The sequence below is a fragment of the Armigeres subalbatus genome, chromosome 1, assembly GCF_024139115.2.
Source record: "Armigeres subalbatus isolate Guangzhou_Male chromosome 1, GZ_Asu_2, whole genome shotgun sequence".
NCBI classification, from domain to species: domain Eukaryota; kingdom Metazoa; phylum Arthropoda; class Insecta; order Diptera; family Culicidae; genus Armigeres; species Armigeres subalbatus.
In genome coordinates, this window is record NC_085139.1 from 216,744,934 (window position 1) to 216,765,890 (window position 20,957).

Genomic DNA, 20,957 nt, shown 5'->3' on the forward strand with positions numbered 1-20,957 from the left:
GGTTGGTGAATTGGATTGGTGGATTGGTTAATTTGGTTGGTTTGGATTGGTTTGGATTGGTTTGAATTAATTGAATGAATTTGAATTAATTGAATTGGTTTGGTGAATTTGAATTAGTTTGGATTGAACTTGGATTAGTTAGAATGAATTGGTTTGGAATTGGAATTGAATTGGTTTGGATTGGATCTGGATTGGTCATTGGATTCGGATTTTGATTGGATTTGGTTGGTTTGGATTGGATTTGGATTGGTTTGGATTGGTTTGGATTGGATTTGGATTGGTTTGGATTGGTTTGGTTGGTTTGGATTGGTTTGGATTGGTTTGGATTGGATTTGGATTGGATTTGGATTGGTTTGGATTGGATTTGGATTGGTTTGGATTGGATTTGGATTGGTTGGATTGGTTTGGATTGGTTTGGATTGGTTTGGATTGGTTTGGTTGGTTTGGATTGGTTTGGATTGGTTTGATTGATTTGTCTTTGGATTGGTTTGGATTGGTTGGATTGGATTTGGTTGGTTTGGATTGGTTTGGGTTGGTTTGGATTGGTTTGGTTGGTTTGGGTTTGGTTGGTTGGATTGGTTTGGATTGGTTTGGTTGGTTTGGTTGGTTTGGTTTGGTTGGTTTGGTTGGTTTGGATTGGTTGAATTGGTTTGGTTGGTTTGGATTGGTTTGGTTGGTTTGGATTGGTTTTGGATTGGTTTGGGATTGGTTTGGTTGGTTTGGATTGGTTTGGATTGGTTTGGTTGGGTTTGGTTTGGTTGGTTTGGATTGGTTTGGATTGGTTTGGATTGGTTTGGATTGGTTTGGATTGGTTTGGATTGGTTTGGTTGGTTTGGTTGGTTTGGTTGGTTTGGTTTGGTTTGGTTGGTTTGGATTGGTTTGGGTTGGTTTGGATTGGTTTGGATTGGTTTGGTTGGTTTGGATTGGGTTTGGTTGGTTTGGTTGGATTTGGGTCAGGTCAAATCCCAAGCCAAAGGTCGTTCAGTCAGTTCAGGTTGATCATTCAAAGTCCAAATCAAACCAGATGCGTCAGATCGAATTGGAGTCAATCAAGCGGAATTGAATGGGTTCCAAGTCAGTCAGGAAGGTTCAATCCAGGTCAGTCAGGTCAGATCAGGATCAGGTCAGGATGGATTTTAGAATGGTTTAGAATCGGTCCATTGATTGGATTTGGATGGTTTGAGATTGGATTTGGATGGTTTGGTTGGATTTGGATTTGGATTGGTTTGGTTGGTTTGGATTGGTTTGGATTGGTTTGGATTGGTGTTGGATTGGTTTGGATTGGTTTGGATTGGTTTGGTTGTATTTGGATTGGTTGGATTGGTTGGATTGGATTGGTTGGATTGGATTTGGATTGGTTTGGATTGGTTTGGATTGGATTTGGATTGGTTTGGATTGGTTTGGTTGGTTTGGATTGGTTTGGATTGGGTTGGATTGGTTTGGATTGGTTTTGGATTGGTTTGGATTGGTTGGATTGGTTGGTTTGGTTGGATTGGTTGGATTTGGTTGGTTTGGATTGGTTTGGATTGGTTTGGATTGGTTGGTTGGATTGGTTTGGATTGGTTTGGATTGGTTGGATTGGTTTGGTTGGTTTGGTTGGTTTGGTTGGTTTGGGATTGGTTTGGATTGGTTTGGTTGGTTTGGATTGGTTTGGTTGGTTTGGATTGGTTTGGTTGGTTGGTTGGTTGGATTGGTTTGGTTTGGTTGGATTGGTTTGGATTGGTTTGGATTGGTTTGGTTGGTTTGGTTGGTTGGATTGGTTTGGTTGGTTTGGATTGGTTTGGATTGGTTTGGATTGGTTTGGATTGGTTTGGATTGGTTTGGATTGGTTTGGTTGGATTTGGTTGGTTTGGATTGGTTGGATTGGTTTGGATTGGATTTGGTTGGTTTGGTTGGTTTGGTTGGTTTGGATTGGTTTGGATTGGTTTGGATTGGTTTGGATTGGTTTGGTTGGTTTGGTTGGTTGGTTGGTTTGGATTGGTTTGGATTGGTTTGGATTGGTTTGGATTGGTTTGGATTGGTTTGGTTTGGTTGGATTGGTTTGGATTGGATTGGTTTGGTTGGTTTGGATTGGTTTGGTTGGTTTGGATTGGTTTGGATTGGATTTGGTTGGTTTGGATTGGTTTGGTTGGATTTGGATTGGTTTGGTTGGTTTGGATTGGATTTGGATTGGTTTGGTTGGTTTGGTTGGTTTGGATTGGTTTGGATTGGTTTGGATTGGTTTGGTTGGTTTGGATTGGTTTGGATTGGTTTGGGATTGGTTTGGTTGGTTTGGATTGGTTTGGATTGGTTTGGATTGGTTTGGATTGGTTTGGATTGGTTTGGTTGGTTTGGTTTGGTTGGTTGGTTTGGATTGGTTTGGTTGGTTTGGTTGGTTTGGATTGGTTTGGATTGGATTGGTTTGGTTGGTTTGGATTGGTTGGTTGGTTTGGTTGGTTTGGTTTGAATTTGGTTGGTTTGGTTGGTTTGGTTTGGTTTGGATTGGTTTGGATTGGTTTGGATTGGTTTGGTTTGGTTTGGATTGGTTTGGATTGGTTTGGTTGGTTTGGATTGGTTTGGATTGGATTTGGATTGGATTTGGATTGGTTTGGATTGGTTTGGATTGGTTGGATTGGTTTGGATTGGTTTGGTTTGGATTGGTTTGGATTGGTTTGGATTGGTTTGGTTGGTTTGGTTTGGTTTGGATTGGTTTGGATTGGTTTGGATTGGTTTGGATTGGTTTGGTTGGTTTGGATTGGTTTGGATTGGTTTGGTTTGGTTTGGATTGGTTTGGATTGGTTTGGGTTGGTTTGGATTGGATTTGGATTGGATTTGGATTGGTTTGGATTGGTTGGATTGGTTTGGATTGGTTTGGTTGGATTGGTTTGGTTGGTTTGGATTGGTTTGGATTGGTTTGGATTGGTTTGGTTGGTTTGGTTGGGTTGGTTTGGATTGGTTGGATTGGTTTGGTTGGATTGGTTTGGTTGGTTTGGATTGGATTTGGATTGGTTTGGTTGGTTTGGATTGGTTTGGATTGGTTTGGATTGGTTTGGATTGGTTTGGTTGGTTTGGTTGGTTTGGATTGGTTTGGATTGGTTTGGTTGGTTTGGATTGGTTTGGATTGGTTTGGATTGGTTTGGATTGGTTTGGTTGGTTTGGTTTGGTTGGTTTGGATTGGTTTGGATTGGTTTGGGTTGGTTTGGTTGGTTTGGATTGGTTTGGATTGGTTTGGTTGGTTTGGATTGGTTTGGATTGGTTTGGTTGGTTTGGTTGGTTTGGATTGGTTTGGGATTGGTTTGGATTGGTTTGGATTGGTTTGGTTGGTTTGGATTGGTTTGGGATTGGTTTGGTTGGTTTGGATTGGTTTGGGATTGGTTTGGATTGGTTTGGATTGGTTTGGTTGGTTTGGATTGGTTTGGATTGGTTTGGTTGGTTTGGATTGGTTTGGTTGGTTTGGATTTGGTTTGGATTGGTTTGGTTGGTTTGGATTGGTTTGGATTGGTTTGGATTGGTTTGGATTGGTTTGGATTGGTTTGGATTGGTTTGGATTGGTTTGGATTGGTTTGGATTGGTTTGGATTGGTTTGGATTGGTTTGGATTGGTTTGGATTGGTTTGGATTGGTTTGGTTGGTTTGGTTGGTTTGGATTGGTTTGGTTGGTTTGGATTGGTTTGGTTGGTTTGGTTGGTTTGGTTGGTTTGGTTGGTTTGGATTGGTTTGGTTGATTTGGATTGGTTTGGATTGGTTTGGATTGGTTTGGGGTTGGTTTGGTTGGTTTGGATTGGTTTGGATTAGATTTGGATTGGTTTGGATTGGATTTGGTTTTGGTTTGGTTGGATTGGTTTGGATTGGTTTGGTTTGGATTGGATTCAGTTGGTTTGGATTGGTTTGGTTGGTTTGGTTTGATTTGGGTTGGATTTGGATTGGTTTGGATTGGTTTGGATTGGTTTGGATTTGGATTGGATTCGAATTGGTTTGGATTAGTTTGGATTGGTTTGGGATTGGTTTGGATTTGATTTGGGTTTGGTTTGGTTGGTTTGGATGTCCAGTCAGTCAATCAAATCAATCCAAATCCAAATCCAATCCAAATCCAATCCAAATCCAATCCAAATCCAATCCAAATCCAATCCAAATCCAATTCAAATCCAATTCAAATCTTATCCAAATCCGAATCCAATTCAAATTCAATACAAAACATATAAAATTTCTGATTAGATTTTAATAAAACTGCAATTCAAATCTTACCTAAAACGATATCCAATTCAGAATAAAAAATCTCGGCAAATTCAAATGGAAGTCAAAATTTCATTTAAATTTAAAAGCTAATACAAATTCAAATCCATTTATAAATCTAGGTTCAGATCTCAACGATTGGAATTTAATATTTACATCCAACTCAAAACGCACTTTTTTGTTAAATTCAAATGCAAACAAAGTTCCCAAAAACCAAAACAAAGTCCAAGATTCAATTGTGAAAGCTCAAGTGAAAGTGCAAATACAAAATAATGCAAACCTAAATTCAAACTGAAATTCAAGTTTAAGGTTTCTGATTCGGATCTCCACATAAATACGAATAACTGTTTTAGTCATGTTAGGAATTTTGAACCTCAATGTTGGTTGAACAACTTTAAACGGAGAAACGAAGACTCTCATTCCGCAGTCCACCCTCAATACATTCATCATCTATGGGCATGCCAAAAATCGATTACGTTCCAGATCAAACAAGTGCTCCGTCATGCAGACTTCAAACACGACAAAATCCTTATCATCTCCGAAATAGAAATCCAACAACCAAACCAGAAAAGACCAACATTCGCTTTTTTGTGAGGTGGCAAAACTAGTGGAATCTCACACCGGCAAGCAGTACCGGGTCGGCATTGCTGAAGGCTTTTCGATTGCTCGATCCCCGCGGTGAAAGAATGCCACTCGGCAGATCACAACATCCCAATTTATGTCATCTCACCCGGAAGATATCGTGTCATGCGATGCGGAGGAGTGAAAATGGAAACGCCGGAGCAAGAAATTCAATTTCATTCCATTCCGGATCCATCACTCGAAAATGGTTCTATTGAACGAAACATGTCTGCTAATGACAAATTTTGATCTGGGCGGCCACGGTCGTCATCCTTGCTGTCATCATCGTCCTTCTGTTATGGCCTCTGTGAAAAGAGAAATATATGACTCCGACGTCGAGGATATGTCGATCAAAGATGGAGCTTCTTGTTGATTGATTCCACCGAGCTGAGATTTCAAAAGGGTTCGAATGGATTTCCAAGAAATGGGTTACAAATCGTTATCCTCCCTGTGAATCATGCAAGCATCCGAATTTTAATTGTCAAACGGTCTCGATTTCATATTTGCCCCCATTAGATCTGCAAACAGATTCAATTTGATCTAAATAAGCTCGTGTCTAATTGAAACATTTCCTTTCGTCTTCACTTTCAGGGCAACCGAACGGTAAGGGGCCAGATTCCATCCTACCACACCGAGTGCGTGAGTCAGTACCGTAATGCGAGGTGACATTGGTTTCAGATCCGGAGTAAAAAAATAATGTGATACAAATTAGTGGTTAGCACGTCACGGATTTAGCACAAGGTGTGGAATGAGGTGCCATCTGCGAACAGAGACATCAAGCAAACCGTTGTAGTTTGTAGGCCGGGAAATCAACCACACTTTGTAGAAAGTACTCCTAACTTCGAGCAAGGTGGACGTTTTTGAGACAAACATGCTCTGACTTGTTTGTGGATGTTTGTGATTTGTTTATCGAGAAAGATGTTTTGTTCGACAGCTTTTGGGAGAAAAAGTACCCTTCCATGGGTTATGCTTGCTTCCAGTCGTTGTCAATATTTTTATAAAGTCATTCGAAATTGCCACAAAATCTGTCCTAATAGAAGCAGTTATCAAAAGTAGTTGTTCACTAAAGAAAGTATGAACCAACCCCCAGTTTACGGTACATGAACTGGGCAAACATCATCATCGTCACGTGCCGCCGTGTCTCCGTTTGTCGTCCTCATCTCTCTGAAAAGAGACCCATGCCCTACCCACTTCAAAGATTGCTATTCATTCAAAAGCGAAAGGATCCGGCCGGCAGCAGCGTGTCGACCTGACTGCTGCTGCCGCTTCTCAATCGATGCCGGGATCCACAACCGTTTAGTTAGTGCATAAACTTTTTCCCATTTCCGGTTGGCTTAGATATCGAAGGAATGTCGCCGCCACCCGCCCATCCTCCAATGAGTGACGTACTTTTCTTCGATTGATATTTTACCGGGTTCCATTATCTGCGAGATTTCGTCTTCCACATGCTGCGCGACATCTGAAGCGAAGCTTTTCTTTTACAACAGTAGCAGCAGCAGCAACGGCAGTGGCATCATCTTCCGCCTGATTGATAACGAACGAGCGCTCGTTTTCTTTTCAAAGCTACAGACGGCGAGGATGATGAAAAAAGGATAAGCGGTGTGTGGAAGAGGAAATTGAACTTTCCTTCTCCCGTTTGGGTTACTGCCTTCCATTATCGGTTCAGTTTCGAATGGTGCCAATGATGGGTTGCAAGTCCTTTGAAGCAGCCAGACTGCACCACCGATCCGTACCATGAGAGAATGAATTAAGGTGGAAACCGAAAGATGCTCCGACCAAGCATGATTGTGTGCGCGTTGGCTTTCATTAGAGGAAACCGGAACAATTTAACACTTGAGAGGTAATCAGTTTTTGAAGCATGTTGAAAGGTGGTTCTTGATTGTATAAAAACAATGAAAGTGCATTCTTTTCAACGTTGTTACTTACCCTTTCTTTACTTTTCTTTAGTACCTTCTCTATTGAGCAACTTTTACAGTTTATAACTGCAAGGTTTTCAAGTAACTTACATTTTATGTATATAACTGCGTCCAGCTATATTGCTACAACTAATTTTTTTTGCAATTGAAGTTCAGAAGATTGGAAATATCAGCCAAATCAGCAACATCCAATGTCCTACTGTACGAGTTGATCTGCAGAGGAAAATGCTAATTCAAATCAATTAATGGCAGTATGGCACTGTTGTAGTCAACTAGCTTCTTTCTACAACCAGAATGCGTGATTGTATCGATTTTCCCCTATGCCTGGGTTTATACAATATACATCGAATTACATCAGATAAAGTGTCAGTTTTTTCCAGTCGGTTTTTCATTTCTCCTACAAGCTCAAAAAAGCAACAAAAGAAATAACAATAATATTATATACACAAGACATCAATTATACTATCGCATGTTGTGGTAAGTCAGCTGGCTGTAGCACTGATGGAATGAAGACTCAAAGAGACATCATTAAAATGATTAGAAAAACTCCTTCCGAAAGAAATTTCTTTCGAACTGTAGAAAATTAAGCTTGGTTTCCCAGAATGGCCCAATAGAAGAAGAAGAGAAGAATCAGCCTTTTGCCACGACAATAGTCAGTCAGTTGGCAGTTCTAAACTTCTTCTCAAATTTGCTTCATTATTTTTTAAGCCAGGGCAAACGAATATCTGACACTTGTGAAGATATCTTTGGTAGTATTGGGTTAGGTAGGGAGCGCAACAGATGTAGACCCCCCCTCACCGGGTAACGCACAATCGGGACGGTTGAAATGTTTGAACTGAAACTAAAACCGTTTGAAGAGATCATTATTAATGACAGCCAAAAGGTTAAAATTTATTGCATGTTCGATTCACTTTGCTTGAAATAAATTACCAAAAAAAACCGTGGAAAAGTAGAGGTAATAAAAATGACTGCCATCGATCCCCGAAGAAGATGCAATCCCCGGATCGAATCGTTGGCGAAGAAGTAAAATTGTCAAAGCTATTACGGGCCGTGACTGAAAGCCAATCTCTGAAAATTAAGTAAAACTAAACATGTTGAAATTGTAAATAATATTTATTAGTTCTTCTTCTGAAAGTCTCCTTAATAAAGACACAAAAAAAAAAAAGTTCTTTTTCATTATATGCTTATCTGAAGTGCTCAAAAAGTTAAAATTATACACTTAACACTCTTTACATAAATTATTTCAAGGACAGAGGGTCAGAATTTTAAACGAAGAGCATTAATTTTTAAAATATTCCTAAACTAATAAATTCTTCAACCTAAACTAAATTGAGAGAAGAGCCGTTTGTCCGAATACCGTTCGACTGAATGCTATTTGGCCGAAGGCCACTAGGCAGAAAGTTGTTTGGCCGAATATACCATTTAGCCGAACAGACCATTTGGCCGAAAGGGCCAGATAGCCAATTAGATCATTTGGCCGAATAGGCAGTGGTGGAATTCTGTGAACCTTCCTCATAAAACGAACCGTAGGCAATGCAAAATACTCGCGAACATTTATTTTGCTTTTTGCTTGTCTTCCTTTCCCGAAAAATGAGCTTCGTGAGTCATTCGAGTTAACTTCGGAACAAGGATGATCGATCAAGAACACACTTGTTTATTGTTATTGTCTTTATCTTAAGTTAAATTTATCCATTCTATTACAAAAAACAGATTAATCCACCTAGCGGCGATGATGCCTGTCTCGTGTATCGTAAAATGTACTGAAAAAATCACTTAAGTAAGGTCAAAAAAGCACTTTAGGGGAATAGATCGCATATTTTCTATTATGTTGCATGTTTTTGCATTAATTATGGAGAATGACGGCTTTGGCAGGTTTTGTTCTATTATTGTCAGGAGGGTTTTTGTTGACTAAATTTTATGAAATTTGGCCACAATATTCTTTGATATGCAAAGAATGTTAAGGACAAATTTGAGCATATTTGGTTATAGAAAACCCTCCTGCAAATAATAGAACAAAACCTGCCAAAGCCGTCATTTCCCCTACTATGCATTCCCACCATACCTGAAAAAAAAAAAATTGCGATTTTTTTCCAAGGGGGGGGGGGCCTTGGGAAAAAACAATGATTTTTCAATAATTCCGAAATGCAATGTCCGATCGGGTCAATTTTCAATAGCAAACAATGGAACCTTCGTTGAAGAACTGGAGACGCGTGCTGCAGATATTCCGGAAGGTGGCAGCGTGGAAGACCAATGGACCGCCATCAAGAATGCCTTCATCGCCACCAGCGAGAACAATCTGGGCGAACTGCGCACCCAGAGAAAACAATGGATCACCGATGAGACCTGGAGGAAGATAGAGCAGCGAAGAGAAGCCAAAGCCGCGATAGAGCGATCGAGAACCAGAGGAGCCAAAGTCTTAGCCCGTCAACGATACGCGGCTCTTCAGAAGGAAGTAAAACGCTCATGTCCACGGGACAAGCGAGCGTGGGCAGACTCTCTGGCCGACGAAGGAGAGAGAGAGTGCCGCCGCAACCGGGAACATTCGCCTCCTCTACGATATCTCACGACGCTTAAGCGGGGCGGAGATGAATGTAACGATGCCTGTGAAAGACGCGAATTATCAGTTATTGACTGACCCAACTGGCCAGCTGAAACGCTGGTTCGAGCACTTCGAACAACTTTTTCAAGTGCCAGCCAGGCCATCACCACCTTGGCATGATCTGCCTAGGATCCGACGTATAACACGCGTCAAAACCGAAGCTCCATCACTGCTAGAGATTTAAACAGCCGTCCAAAGCATGAAATCGAATAAAGCTCCAGGGGTAGAGGTGTGCGCCGGTCAGAAAATCGACGGCGGCGGCGTTTGTCAGAATTTTGGTCGGCGGCGGCGGCGTTTTCGGCGTCACGCCGAAAGCCATTTTAACCGGCGGCGGCGGCGGCGTGAATCGGCGTGGTGATTTTTTTTTTAATTTCTCGATGTTTTTTTTTTCATTTTTTCGGGATATTTTTAAGACATCAACGGGAGTATCTTTTCCAGATTTTTTTTTTTTTTTCAAAATATACATTATTGGAAATTATTTTTGAGTTTTCCACAGGAACTACTTTGCAGCTCTTTGTAATTTCCAAGGAAAATTGTTTGCAATTTCAGGGGAAAAGAATTCAAAATTTGCATGAGAAATTGTTCTAAATTTTGTACTCCAGAATACTCAACAAAATATTTTGTCAAATTTACACTGAACATTTTTCGGAACATCCGCGGGAGACTCTAAGGAGTTTTTACGGGAAACTCGCTGGAGTTTTCACCAGAAATTTTCTAGAAATTTTCAGAATGAGAAAAAAAATTCGATTTCTATGGAAATTGTTAGGAATTTTAATAGGAAATTTATTCTAATTGGCACGAGATTTTTTTAAAATTTGCATGGAAAGTTTTTCGGAATTTTCCAGAATTTCCACAGGTTGACTACTTTCAAACATGAAAAAAAAAACAAATTTAAGAATTGGACACGTATGGATCGTTGTTCCTATCTATGGACAAAACACATTTATCCAGCTTCAAAGGAGTTTCTGAATAATTCCCGAAGCAATACCTAGAGAGAGCTAAGCATTAATTCGGGAAATAAATTCGGTTTTGTTTGTAAAATGTTCAGAGAATTCGCTCGGAAATTCTTCTTGAATGTATTAAAAAATATATAATAATTAAGGATTTCAAGGCATTTCCTGGAAGAACTTTCGAAGAAATTTCTGGATCTATTTTCAAAAGAATTTTCGGATGGTTTTACAAAAGAATCACGTGTCGTGGGAATTATAAGCGTAATTTTCAAAATTATTTCTGGCGTTTAGTAAGATGAGTCCCCGAATGAATTCCTGGAGGAATTTCTAAAGGTAATACAGGAGGAATTTCTGAAAGGATTCTTTAAAGAATTCCCGCGGTAGAACATGAAGAGATTTTCAAGAGAAAAAAATTCTAAAGGAATTTGTGAAGAATTTCTGCTAACGGAATTTTCGATGGAATATTAAATGGATTTTCCAAGGAATTCCCAGAATTTCGAACCAATTCTCAAAACAAAAAATTCAAAGAATTCCTAAGAAGGATTCCAAAATGAATTTATAAATAGATTCCCGGAGGAATTTCGAAATCAATTTCTATGGAAATTTTAAGAGAATTTCCGAATGTTCAAAGAAATTTGTAGAAGAGAAACTCTCTAGAAATGACCGAGAAAAATTCCGGAGAAGTTACTGGAGGAATTCCTCAAAACAAATACCGAAAAAAATCTCCTTTAGGAATTCTAGAAATAATTACCAAAAAAATTCCTGAAGGAATTTATTAAAATTTCCACAGAAATTCGTAAAGGAATTTCCGAAGGCACCTCCAAAGGAATTTTCCTAAGAATATCCAGAACAATTCCTTAAGGTGTTTACGTAAATAAATTTTTGAATAAATTCCAAAAAAGTCCCCAAGGATTTCAAAAAAATCAGAAGCATCTTCCGAATGTATTCTCAGTAGAGCATAAGTACTAAAATGCTAGAGGCGCTGTAACCTTTAAAATTGTTTTGACATTTAAAATCATTTGGCTTCATTAAGCTTAACTTGGCTCGGCACATGCTGTCTATAATGTTGTAGTGTATGGTTGGTTACTTCAACAACATCGACTTGACACTTATACTACCGGTTTTTTGGCTGCAGGTTTTTTGGCATAATACTGCCCCCACTCGCATAAAAGTCAATTTTAAATTTCGTCACGTTAACTCAATGAATAGGGCCCATTTCTTATGTACTTCCATAAATCATAATAAAAACTGCGATTTTTCATGCACATGAGTGAAAAAATAACAAGTCATAGCCCCATATTGAAAGTATCCGCATAACAGACCCACTAAGAAATCAAAACTAAACAATGTTTCAATCAAACTAAATCGCTTTACGGTTTTCCATCGGTAATTCAGCGAACGATGAGCAAAATTTCAGAAAGATACGATGATGTTTTAATTTATTAGATTTTTAAAAAGTTTCATATGGAAGATGCGATTTAGCAGTTTTGTACTTTTTCATCATCTGTATTTCCGAACGAATTTCTGAAGGGATTCCTTAAAACATTTCCGAGGAATCTGATATGAGCCAGTTGTGGGCTGAAAATCTCATTAATAAAGACATTAAAATTTCCGAGGAATATGCTAAAGGAACTCGTAAGAATTTACAAAGGTATCGTCAAATGATTTTCTGAAGGAATATCCGTACGAAGTTCTGAAGGAATTCTTTAAGAAAGTCCCAAACAAGTTTCCGGGACAATTGTTGAAGAAGTTTACTAAAGTTCCTCTAAAGAAATTACTAATTAAAATCAATCGAATTTTTGAAGAAATTTTAAAGGAATATCTGCAAAATTTTATACCTAAAGGATTTTTTTATGGAATTCTGGAGGAAGTTCCGAAGGAATTCCTGAGGGAAATTTTTTCGAAGCAATTCTTAGAATGTCTCTTTGAAGGAATTTCCAATTTCATTTCCTGGAGGAATTTTCGAAGGAATACCTGAAGGAATTTTTGATTGAATGATTGAAGCAATTTCTGGATGAACTAATTTACGAGTCAGGGCCATAAAGCAAAACCATGCAGAAGGTAGCTGGGTTCGAATCCCGATCAGGTCTAGGAAATTTTCGAGTTGGAATTCTTTTTTACCTGAATCTTCAAAATTTCCATGGAAAATTCTGCGGACTTCTTGAAATTTGAATCGGCGTGGAAAAATATAGATCAGCGGCGTGACAAAATTTTAAACAGCGGCGCGCCGATGCAAAAATGCCGGCGGCGGCGTTGTGCCAAAAACTGTTGGCGGCGGCGGCGTGGCGCGGCGGTGCACACCTCTATCCAGGGGTCGATCGTATATCAGCCGAGATGCTCAAAGCTGACCCCATGAAATCCGCTCAACTACTGCATCGTTTATTTCGTAATATCTGGGATACCGCAACTTTCCCGGTCGACTGGATGCAAGGTATCTTAGTGAAGGTGCCCAAAAAAGGTGACCTGACTGTATGCGATAACTGGCGAGGCATTATGTTGCTGTGTACTGTTCTCAAAGTTCTATGCAAAATTTTTCTAGCCCGGATTCAGGAGAAGATCGATGCGACTCTTCGGCGGCAGCAAGCCGGATTCCGTGCCAGAAGATCATGTGTGGACCATATTGTCACGCTCTGCATCATTCTGAAGCAGGTTAACGAATTCCAAGAGCCCCTCTACTTGGTATTCATTGACTACGAAAAAGCTTTTGACCGTCTCAATCACGAGAACATGTGGGGCGCCCTGAGACGCAAGGGGGTTACTGAGAAAATCATCGGCCTGATCGAAGCACAGAACGAGGCATTTTCGTGTAGAGTGCTGCACAATGGGGTCCTGTCCGACCCTATCCGGGTCGTAGCTGGTGTGAGGCAAGTATGTTTTCTATCACCGTTACTGTTCCTCATCGTAATCGATGAGATTCTGGTAGATGCGATTGACCGTGAATCAAACCGCGGGCTGTTATGGCAGCCTATAACCATGGAGCACCTAAACGACTTCGAATTGGCTGATGACGTCGCACTCCTCGCGCAACGGCGCTCTGATATGCAGAGTAAGGTCAACGACCTTGGCGAGCGCTCCTCTTCGGCAGGTTTAGTCATCAACGTCAACAAAACCAAATCGTTGGATGTAAACACGCTGACTCCTTCCAGTTTCACAGTAGCCGGGCAACCAGTGGATAATGTTGAAAGCTTCCAATATCTTGGTAGCCAAATGGCGTCAGACGGCGGTACCAAGATCGACATAGGCGCACGGATCAAGAAAGCAAGGGCTGCCTTTGCGAGTTTAAGAAATATCTGGAAAAACAGGCAGATAAGTGAACGCACCAAAATAACCGAAAAACCAAACTCTAACGTGAAATCTGTGCTGTTATATGCTAGCGAAACATGGTGTGTATCAGTAGAGAACACTCAACGGCTGCAGGTGTTCATTAACAGATGCCTGCGGTATATAATTCGGGCCTGGTGGCCTCACAACTGGATCTCAATCAACGAGCTCCATCGTCGTTGTCACCAGAGGCCGATAACAACTGAAATTCGGGATCGGAAGTGGGGCTGGGTCGGCCACACTCTACGTAGGAGCGGAAACGAAATCTGTAAACAAGCATTAGACTGGAACCCAGCGGGACATCGCAGTAGAGGCAGACCCAGAGGCTCATGGTGGCGAAGCCTCAATAAAGAAATAAAAGAAGTCGACCGAAACCTAACCTGGCAACAGGTTAAAGCGATAGCCGGGCAACGCTCAGGATGGAGATCTTTCAAGTCGGCCCTTTGCACCTCGATTCGTCGAACTGAGTCGATCGGTATATAACACTATGGGTCTCCGAGCCTTCTATCAAAAGTTGTTTTTTGGAGTAGTCATATACTGCCGCTAATCGCAAGTCGAGCACATCTGTATATGGACGCCATATACAGATATGCTCGACTTGCGATTAGCGGCGGTATAGCCTTTCGGTACAACTTTGTTGTACGAGAAAGGCAAAAACACAAAAACTCGCTACCGTGAGTTTTACTCGCGAAAAAAATACTGCCATACTTTATGTCTTTTCTCTGCCCATACTCACGAACAAAGCAAACACCAGAAAATTGCAGGCAGTAGGTTGTCACGTATGCGGCGTTTTTGGTAGGCCCACTTATACTCTCTTCTTACTCGTGAAGCGAGTATTTACAATGTCTCACTTCTCACTCCTCATCTCATACTTCTCACTATGAAAAGTAACCAGTGCGAAGTGAGTTGTGAGGCGTCGAACTTCTAACTTCACACTTTTTCCTTTTCACAGTAATAAAAAAATGATAAGGAGTGAAGAGTGAGTAGTGAGACGTCTCACTACGCACTTATCACTTTTTATTTCTCACATATCACTGTAAAAGTTTGAAGTGCGAAATGAGAAGTGAGACGTCTCACTACTCACTTATCACTTTTTATTTCTCACATATCACTGTGAAAAGTTAGAAGTGCGAAATGAGAAGTGAGACGTCTCACTTCTCACTTCGCGCTTCTCTCTTTTTACAGTGAGAAGTGAGAAATAAGGAGTGAGATGTCAGAGGTCTCACTTCTCACTCCTCAGTTCTCACTGTGAAAGTGAGAAGTGAGACGTCTCAAGCTACTATTTACTCACTCCTCACTTCTCACTTTTCACAGTGTGAAGTAGGAAATGAGTAGTGAAATGTAAGACGTCTCACTTTTCACACCTTATTTCTAACTTTTCAAATAACCTATTTGGCCAAAAATCCTGTTCGACCAAATCGGCACCAACAATTCCAAAGGGCGAAGCAAAAGCTTCTCACGACGCTGGTGGGCTAATTTGAGCCCACCCATGCAATCCAAAACAACTGATGGAAACAGCAAATCCTCTTCTTCCATTAAATGGCACTGCATTGCGTGGGATGGCTCAAATTAGCCTACAGCAACGTGAGAAGCTCTTGTTTACGCATTTTACCGCACGGCTACGGGAGGTCCCCATCCAGTTTATATGCAATCCCAATCCAATTCAAAACGTACACAAATCAAAAATCTAAAACTACTCCAAGTCTACCTTATCCAAACCCAAATCTACACTATTCGAAAGCTAATTGAGTCCGATTTCAATCACATTCAAATAAAACCAGAACAATTTATGTACTATCTAATAGTTTCAAAAAGTCTAAACCGAATCCGAACTGAATCGAAAACAAACTCAATCCAAATACAATCCAAATCCAATCCAAATCCAATCCAAATCCAATCCAAATCCAATCCAAATCCAAATCCAAGTTATCGAATCTTACCACCGAAATAACTTAAAACGGAAGTTCTTTCAAAATTTTATTACAGTCAAAGCTCCATGAGTCGATGTTTCATAACTTGATATCGACTCATGGAAGCAAATTATGCTATTTGAAAAAAAAACTTCACAAGGATTTACTATTCCATATCTCAAAATTTCCAAGACTGCCCTTCAATATCAACTCATGGAGATTTTATTGTACATCGAATATCCTGACATGCTGGCCAAAAATATCTTCATATTCAATATCCAAACCAAAAAAAAAAATCAAAAACTCTATAAGGATTTAAGCCCAAAGACGCTCTAATCTACAAATATTTTCTTCAACTCCAACTTTTAAATCTGATTTATACGAAAAATGAGATTCAATTTCCATTTAATTATGGATCCTGAATAAATCTCCGAATATGATTTTTAATCAAAAATTAAAATCTGAATTCATACATTATTATTTAATTTGAATCTTCAAATCGATTCTCTTACTTCATATCCAACATCCATATACAATTTCCTAATGGAATTATCAAAAAAGAACACTTAACATCTAGCATGAAACAACGTACAGGACATTCACTCAACACCCAGTGGTCCAGTGATAGGCTGACCATAACGTACCGTATTTAATTTGTCCCGTTTTCCATTGATTCTACCAAAGAGCTCTGAAATATTATTCAAACGAATTCAATATTTCAGACACGAATCTAGAATCAAATACATAGAAATTGATATTTTTGTGTCTTTATTAGAAAGATTTGCAGCCCCCGCCGGGTCATCTCTCAACAAAGATAGTGAACGAAACCCATCAAAGAAATGTTCTATTATTAGTGTTGCTTTTAAAAGAATGCTATCTAAGCCTTTTTACATTTTCCATTGATCGACTTTTTAACAGTTTAGTTAACAGTTTTAACAGTTAATGACAACAGGTGCATCTCCGTGAGATTTTTTCATACAGTTTCATTTCAACGATTTTTTTCTGCTTATTCCGGAGGCATTACAATTTGGCCAATTTAATCAGTGGTTTAAACGAAATTAGTTACTTGGTAGGCAAGCATTTCCTGATAGTTAGCTCACGCCTCACCGTCAATAAAGTGAAGCGCAAGGACAGCCGATCTTATTTTCAGATTAAGTTCATTTACGATTATTCTTTTTGAATCTTTCGAAATATGTGATTCAACTTTTTTTTAAATTTGCTTTTCCAAATAATTTTCAATCTTTTTTTTTTTGAAACATTAAAAACCATTTGAAGTCTTTCTGAATAATTCTGAATATTTTAAAATCATCCACTGTAAAAAACGACTACCCACATGAAAAAATAATTTATAAATCAATTGAATAAAATCGAGCTAGCGATAGTTTCAAACCGAGGGAAAATTTGGTCAATTTAAAGGGTTGATTTAAGGTCCTGACGTACATTAAGGCTAGTTTACACATCAGGAGCTTGTCTGCAAATATCGTTCCCATGTGTATGAACGGGATTTATGGGTTTCCGTTTGAAAAATTAGAAATTCGGCCTAATTTAAAATACAATCCGGTGGAAATCTTCGAGAGCTGTAAACCTGATTATTCTTTTACAAAAGACATTATCAACTCCTTTCGCCTTATACCGGGCAGATGGTTGGGTTTCGGGTTTTGAAACCCTTAAGCCCGACGGGTTCGGGTTGGGTTCGGGTTTGAAAAAATAGTACAATATCGGGTTCGGGTCGGGTACGAGTTTGTGAGATAAAAAAAATCGGGTCCGGGTCGGTGTTAATTGTGAGGCTACACTCAGAAATAAAATAAAGCCATGAAAGGTTTGAAATTAATCTTTTAAGTTATTTTCGACGTTTATTCTTTACTTAGTTTAAAAAGTATACTATGCATCATTAGACATTATACTAAACCGGGATAACGCGAAAATATTGTTGATTTGCATTCTTCTTCTGTAAATCATAATTTTTCCATTTACCAAGTCACCGCACGTTGCTCTTAAAATTTCATTATTTCCCAGTAAATATTCGCACAAAACCAGTTGAACAATTACGAAAGAGTGCCCGCCTCAGTAATCGCCGGTAGAATATTCGTCGTAAATTTTGCTGTCCAGCCGAGAATAATAACAGTTCCGTCGCGAGTGTTCCGGTTGCCCTCCGTCTAGAGAAAAGTGCATACGGCTTACTCAAGGACGACAGCTGCGGAACTCCGGCCATGTTGATGTTTCCCGTTTTTAATCGGTGCCATGCACTTGGGCATCGCGCTCCGAACCATTCGGATTTCCCGATCATTCCTGAGAAGTTGGCGCTCTCAGCCAACTACGGCGCAAGATGGTTGCATTTAGTGGAGTTTCCCGCGGATCATCTGATCGAAATAATCTGCCCTCATCAAGTTGGCATCCAGTTGCGTTGGAATGCGCATGTTTTTTTTTGGTAAGCCTGGATTATATTTGGAGGTCTTTTTTTCTATAATCAATTCACTTTTTTCCAGATCGTCGGGATTCGAGCGGAAAAATCTAACCCAATGAAATAATGTTCATTTCGATTCTGGTGCTAAACAAACCATTATCGGTGGAAGTCAACGAAGTACAGGGTCTTAATCAGCCCGTTGTTTTCCCAGATCTTTGAGCTCTACCATCCTCGGTGGAAGACATCCAAGCACATATAATTACGACCAGCCGCACACTTCTAGTTTATTCCAGTTCAGCGAGTCGACTAAGCCTCGGTTCTGTCCCTTCAGAGTGTGCCATGAGCGATTGCATAACATTAGCATTTCTATGGCATGTTTTTTAATAAAAATAATAATATAAACTGTACTTCAATTTAACTTTTATTTTTTCAATTATAAGAAAATGTAAAAACCTAACCTAGAAACCAGCCTCATATCCAAGGTAATCCAACTATAGCCATTTAGCCATTTAGCATGATTTTTATACTATTTAGTATAAATTTATTTCTGAGTGTACACAGCAAATGGTTTTGAAAATTCAACGACGCATTAAGGGGTAACTAGCCCAAAATTATATTTCGGCGTTTTCTGGTGGGTTTTGCATCTATGATGCAAAAAACATGGAGACAATCGATTTTCGAACATTTTTTCAGGTGCAAATTTACCTACCAGTGATAAATTACCTTGCTTGATATGTTCAAAAATAAAACGGCAGCGCCATGACAATTCATTTGTTTACTCGCTTTTGTATTTAATTCTTGGGAAACGTGAAAAATGAAAAATCTTGCGTAGCATTTGATAAGGGCCTATTACAGAAAGGTAAACATTTATCGACTCAAAACAAAACATTAGATTTTCACATCTATTTCACAAGCTTATGATATTTTTAGCAGCGAAAGCTTCCCAGCACGTACAACCAACACTGTTTACTCACACATAACATCAGTTGCATCGGAAACTTCGGGACGATGACAATTTGTAAAATTTCCTGTTTTGATCCTAATTACAATGTTGCCTCAAGTGGGTTACTTCACTTAAGACAAAGTAGACTGCTTATTCGAATTGTTTCTATTTAGCTTGAAGTGGCACCTGCCCATTTCATTCCCTACCCCATATTATGTCTATGTTCCTACTTGTCTACATAATATCAACTATAATGTATCCAGCCGATTTAAAAAAACTTTTTAATACAATTTTGTAACCTAACGCTCAGATAATAATGTTAGTTTGGGGCATCTGCTGCTCATTTAAATTTCTACAAAGCATTGCGAGTGCTCCATTTTCTTTCATCTCCTTCCCACTAATCAATTTTATGAAAAATCAAAATATCAATTGCATTGACAACAGATATGTAAATCTCGATATAACTTAAATTCAGTTTTCCGTGAACGGTAATGGCCGCCAGCTTGCCTACGGGTTAGTCTCTGAATTGACGTTTGTGGAGGTCAGCTGCACCCACCGTTCCGAGCATTTTGATCAATGTGATATATAAGAAGGCTCGAGTTCACTCCATCAGCACCTTCTTATGTGCCACATTTGTCAGAATACTCGGAACGGTTGGTGCAGTTGACCTCCACAAACGTCAAATCAGAGACTAACCCGCAGGCAAGCTGGCGGCCATTGCCGCTCGCGGAAAACTGAATTTAAGTTATATCGAGATTTACATATCTGTTGTCAATGCAATTGATATTTTGATTTTTCATAAAATTGATTAGTGGGAAGGAGACGAAAGAAAATGGAGCACTCGCAATGCTTTGTAGAAATTTAAATGAGCAGCAGATGCCCTAAACTAACATTATTATCTGAGCGTTAGGTTACAAAATTGTATTAAAAAGTTTTTTTAAATCGGCTCCGTAACGCCCGACAGCATTTGAGCCTACCAAATGAACGAATGAATAACAAAAAAAAAAAAAACAGAGTATGTTACTATTGTATTCAATCATGTCAAATGCCTCGAAAACCAGAAAAAAAAATTAACTGCGAAAATTTTCTGCCTATATACTGTTGACAACAATGGCGGAAAGTATGAAAACAACCTATTTTGAAGTTACTCGCAAATTCATTTGCGGACGAGTGAGGATGATAGATAGGATGAGGATGCAATAGAAATATGAAAGCCCATATTTTCATGTGTATACAATTTCGTAGCGGAACACGACGGAGTACTTCTACATTTTTAATAATGAAGTTTGTTAAAAAATGTCAAAAACTCCATTCTATTCATGTTTATGAAAACAAATCTTAATGTTAAATATAATTCATTTCAACTCATGGAGGTCCTAGGGCAGGGCATAAATGATGTTTTGTGCACTATAAACACAACATTACATGTGTTGTTTGGATTTGTCAGCAGTGGTAAATGATCTTTGTCTAACGGCACGCTAAAAACCATCAAATAACATGATTTTTAATAGGTTGTCATTATCACTAATAATGAACAAACGAAAAAATTTCAATGACACTTAATGGAGACGATATTGAAGAATATTCTAAAAATTTAATAGCATGCAAAAGTTCAAAAAACGAGAATGGGTTTTTGGCCAGCCATTTGTTCTAGCTACTCCATCGTGCGACGCGTAAAATTGTTGCTAGTCTCAATCAACGAATTAACATTTGATATTCAATTAAATTCAATTGAATTTTACGGGAAGCTTAGTTTAAATTTATTTCGATTTAAAATAACAGTAAGATCGATTGAATATTGCGTTTATTTGCATGCTCCAAATATGTGCATGAAAATTCATTTAAAATCACAACATATTTTTATCTGTGTAGATCGATATTTGGGCTTAAATTTCTTTCGATTTAAAAAAAAACGAAAATGTCTACACCTGTGTTCAGAATAATAGCAGCGGAAGCCGTTTTTCATACAAAATGGTCAACTTTGACAAGCTGTAACTTTGTACCCCGATGACCGATTGAGCTGAAATTTTGGTAGTGAACTACAAATATGATGAAATAAAAGTTAAGCGCAATCGACATAAC

The 20,957-nt window shown here is 39.0% G+C and overlaps 1 protein-coding gene across 2 annotated transcripts in view; it reads left to right on the plus strand.

Moving 5' to 3' along the window:
- Nucleotides 1-20,957, plus strand: part of LOC134205768 (uncharacterized) — a 464,448-nt gene that overhangs the window by 55,845 nt on the left and 387,646 nt on the right. Inside the window, exon 2 of one of the 2 annotated variants that reach the window (XM_062681347.1) lies at nt 5,424-5,435. The exons of the other annotated variant lie outside the window; for it this stretch is intronic. Coding sequence (XP_062537331.1) covers nt 5,424-5,435 — 12 coding nt within the window. The remainder of the gene's footprint in view (nt 1-5,423; nt 5,436-20,957) is intronic. 2 annotated transcript variants of the gene reach the window in all.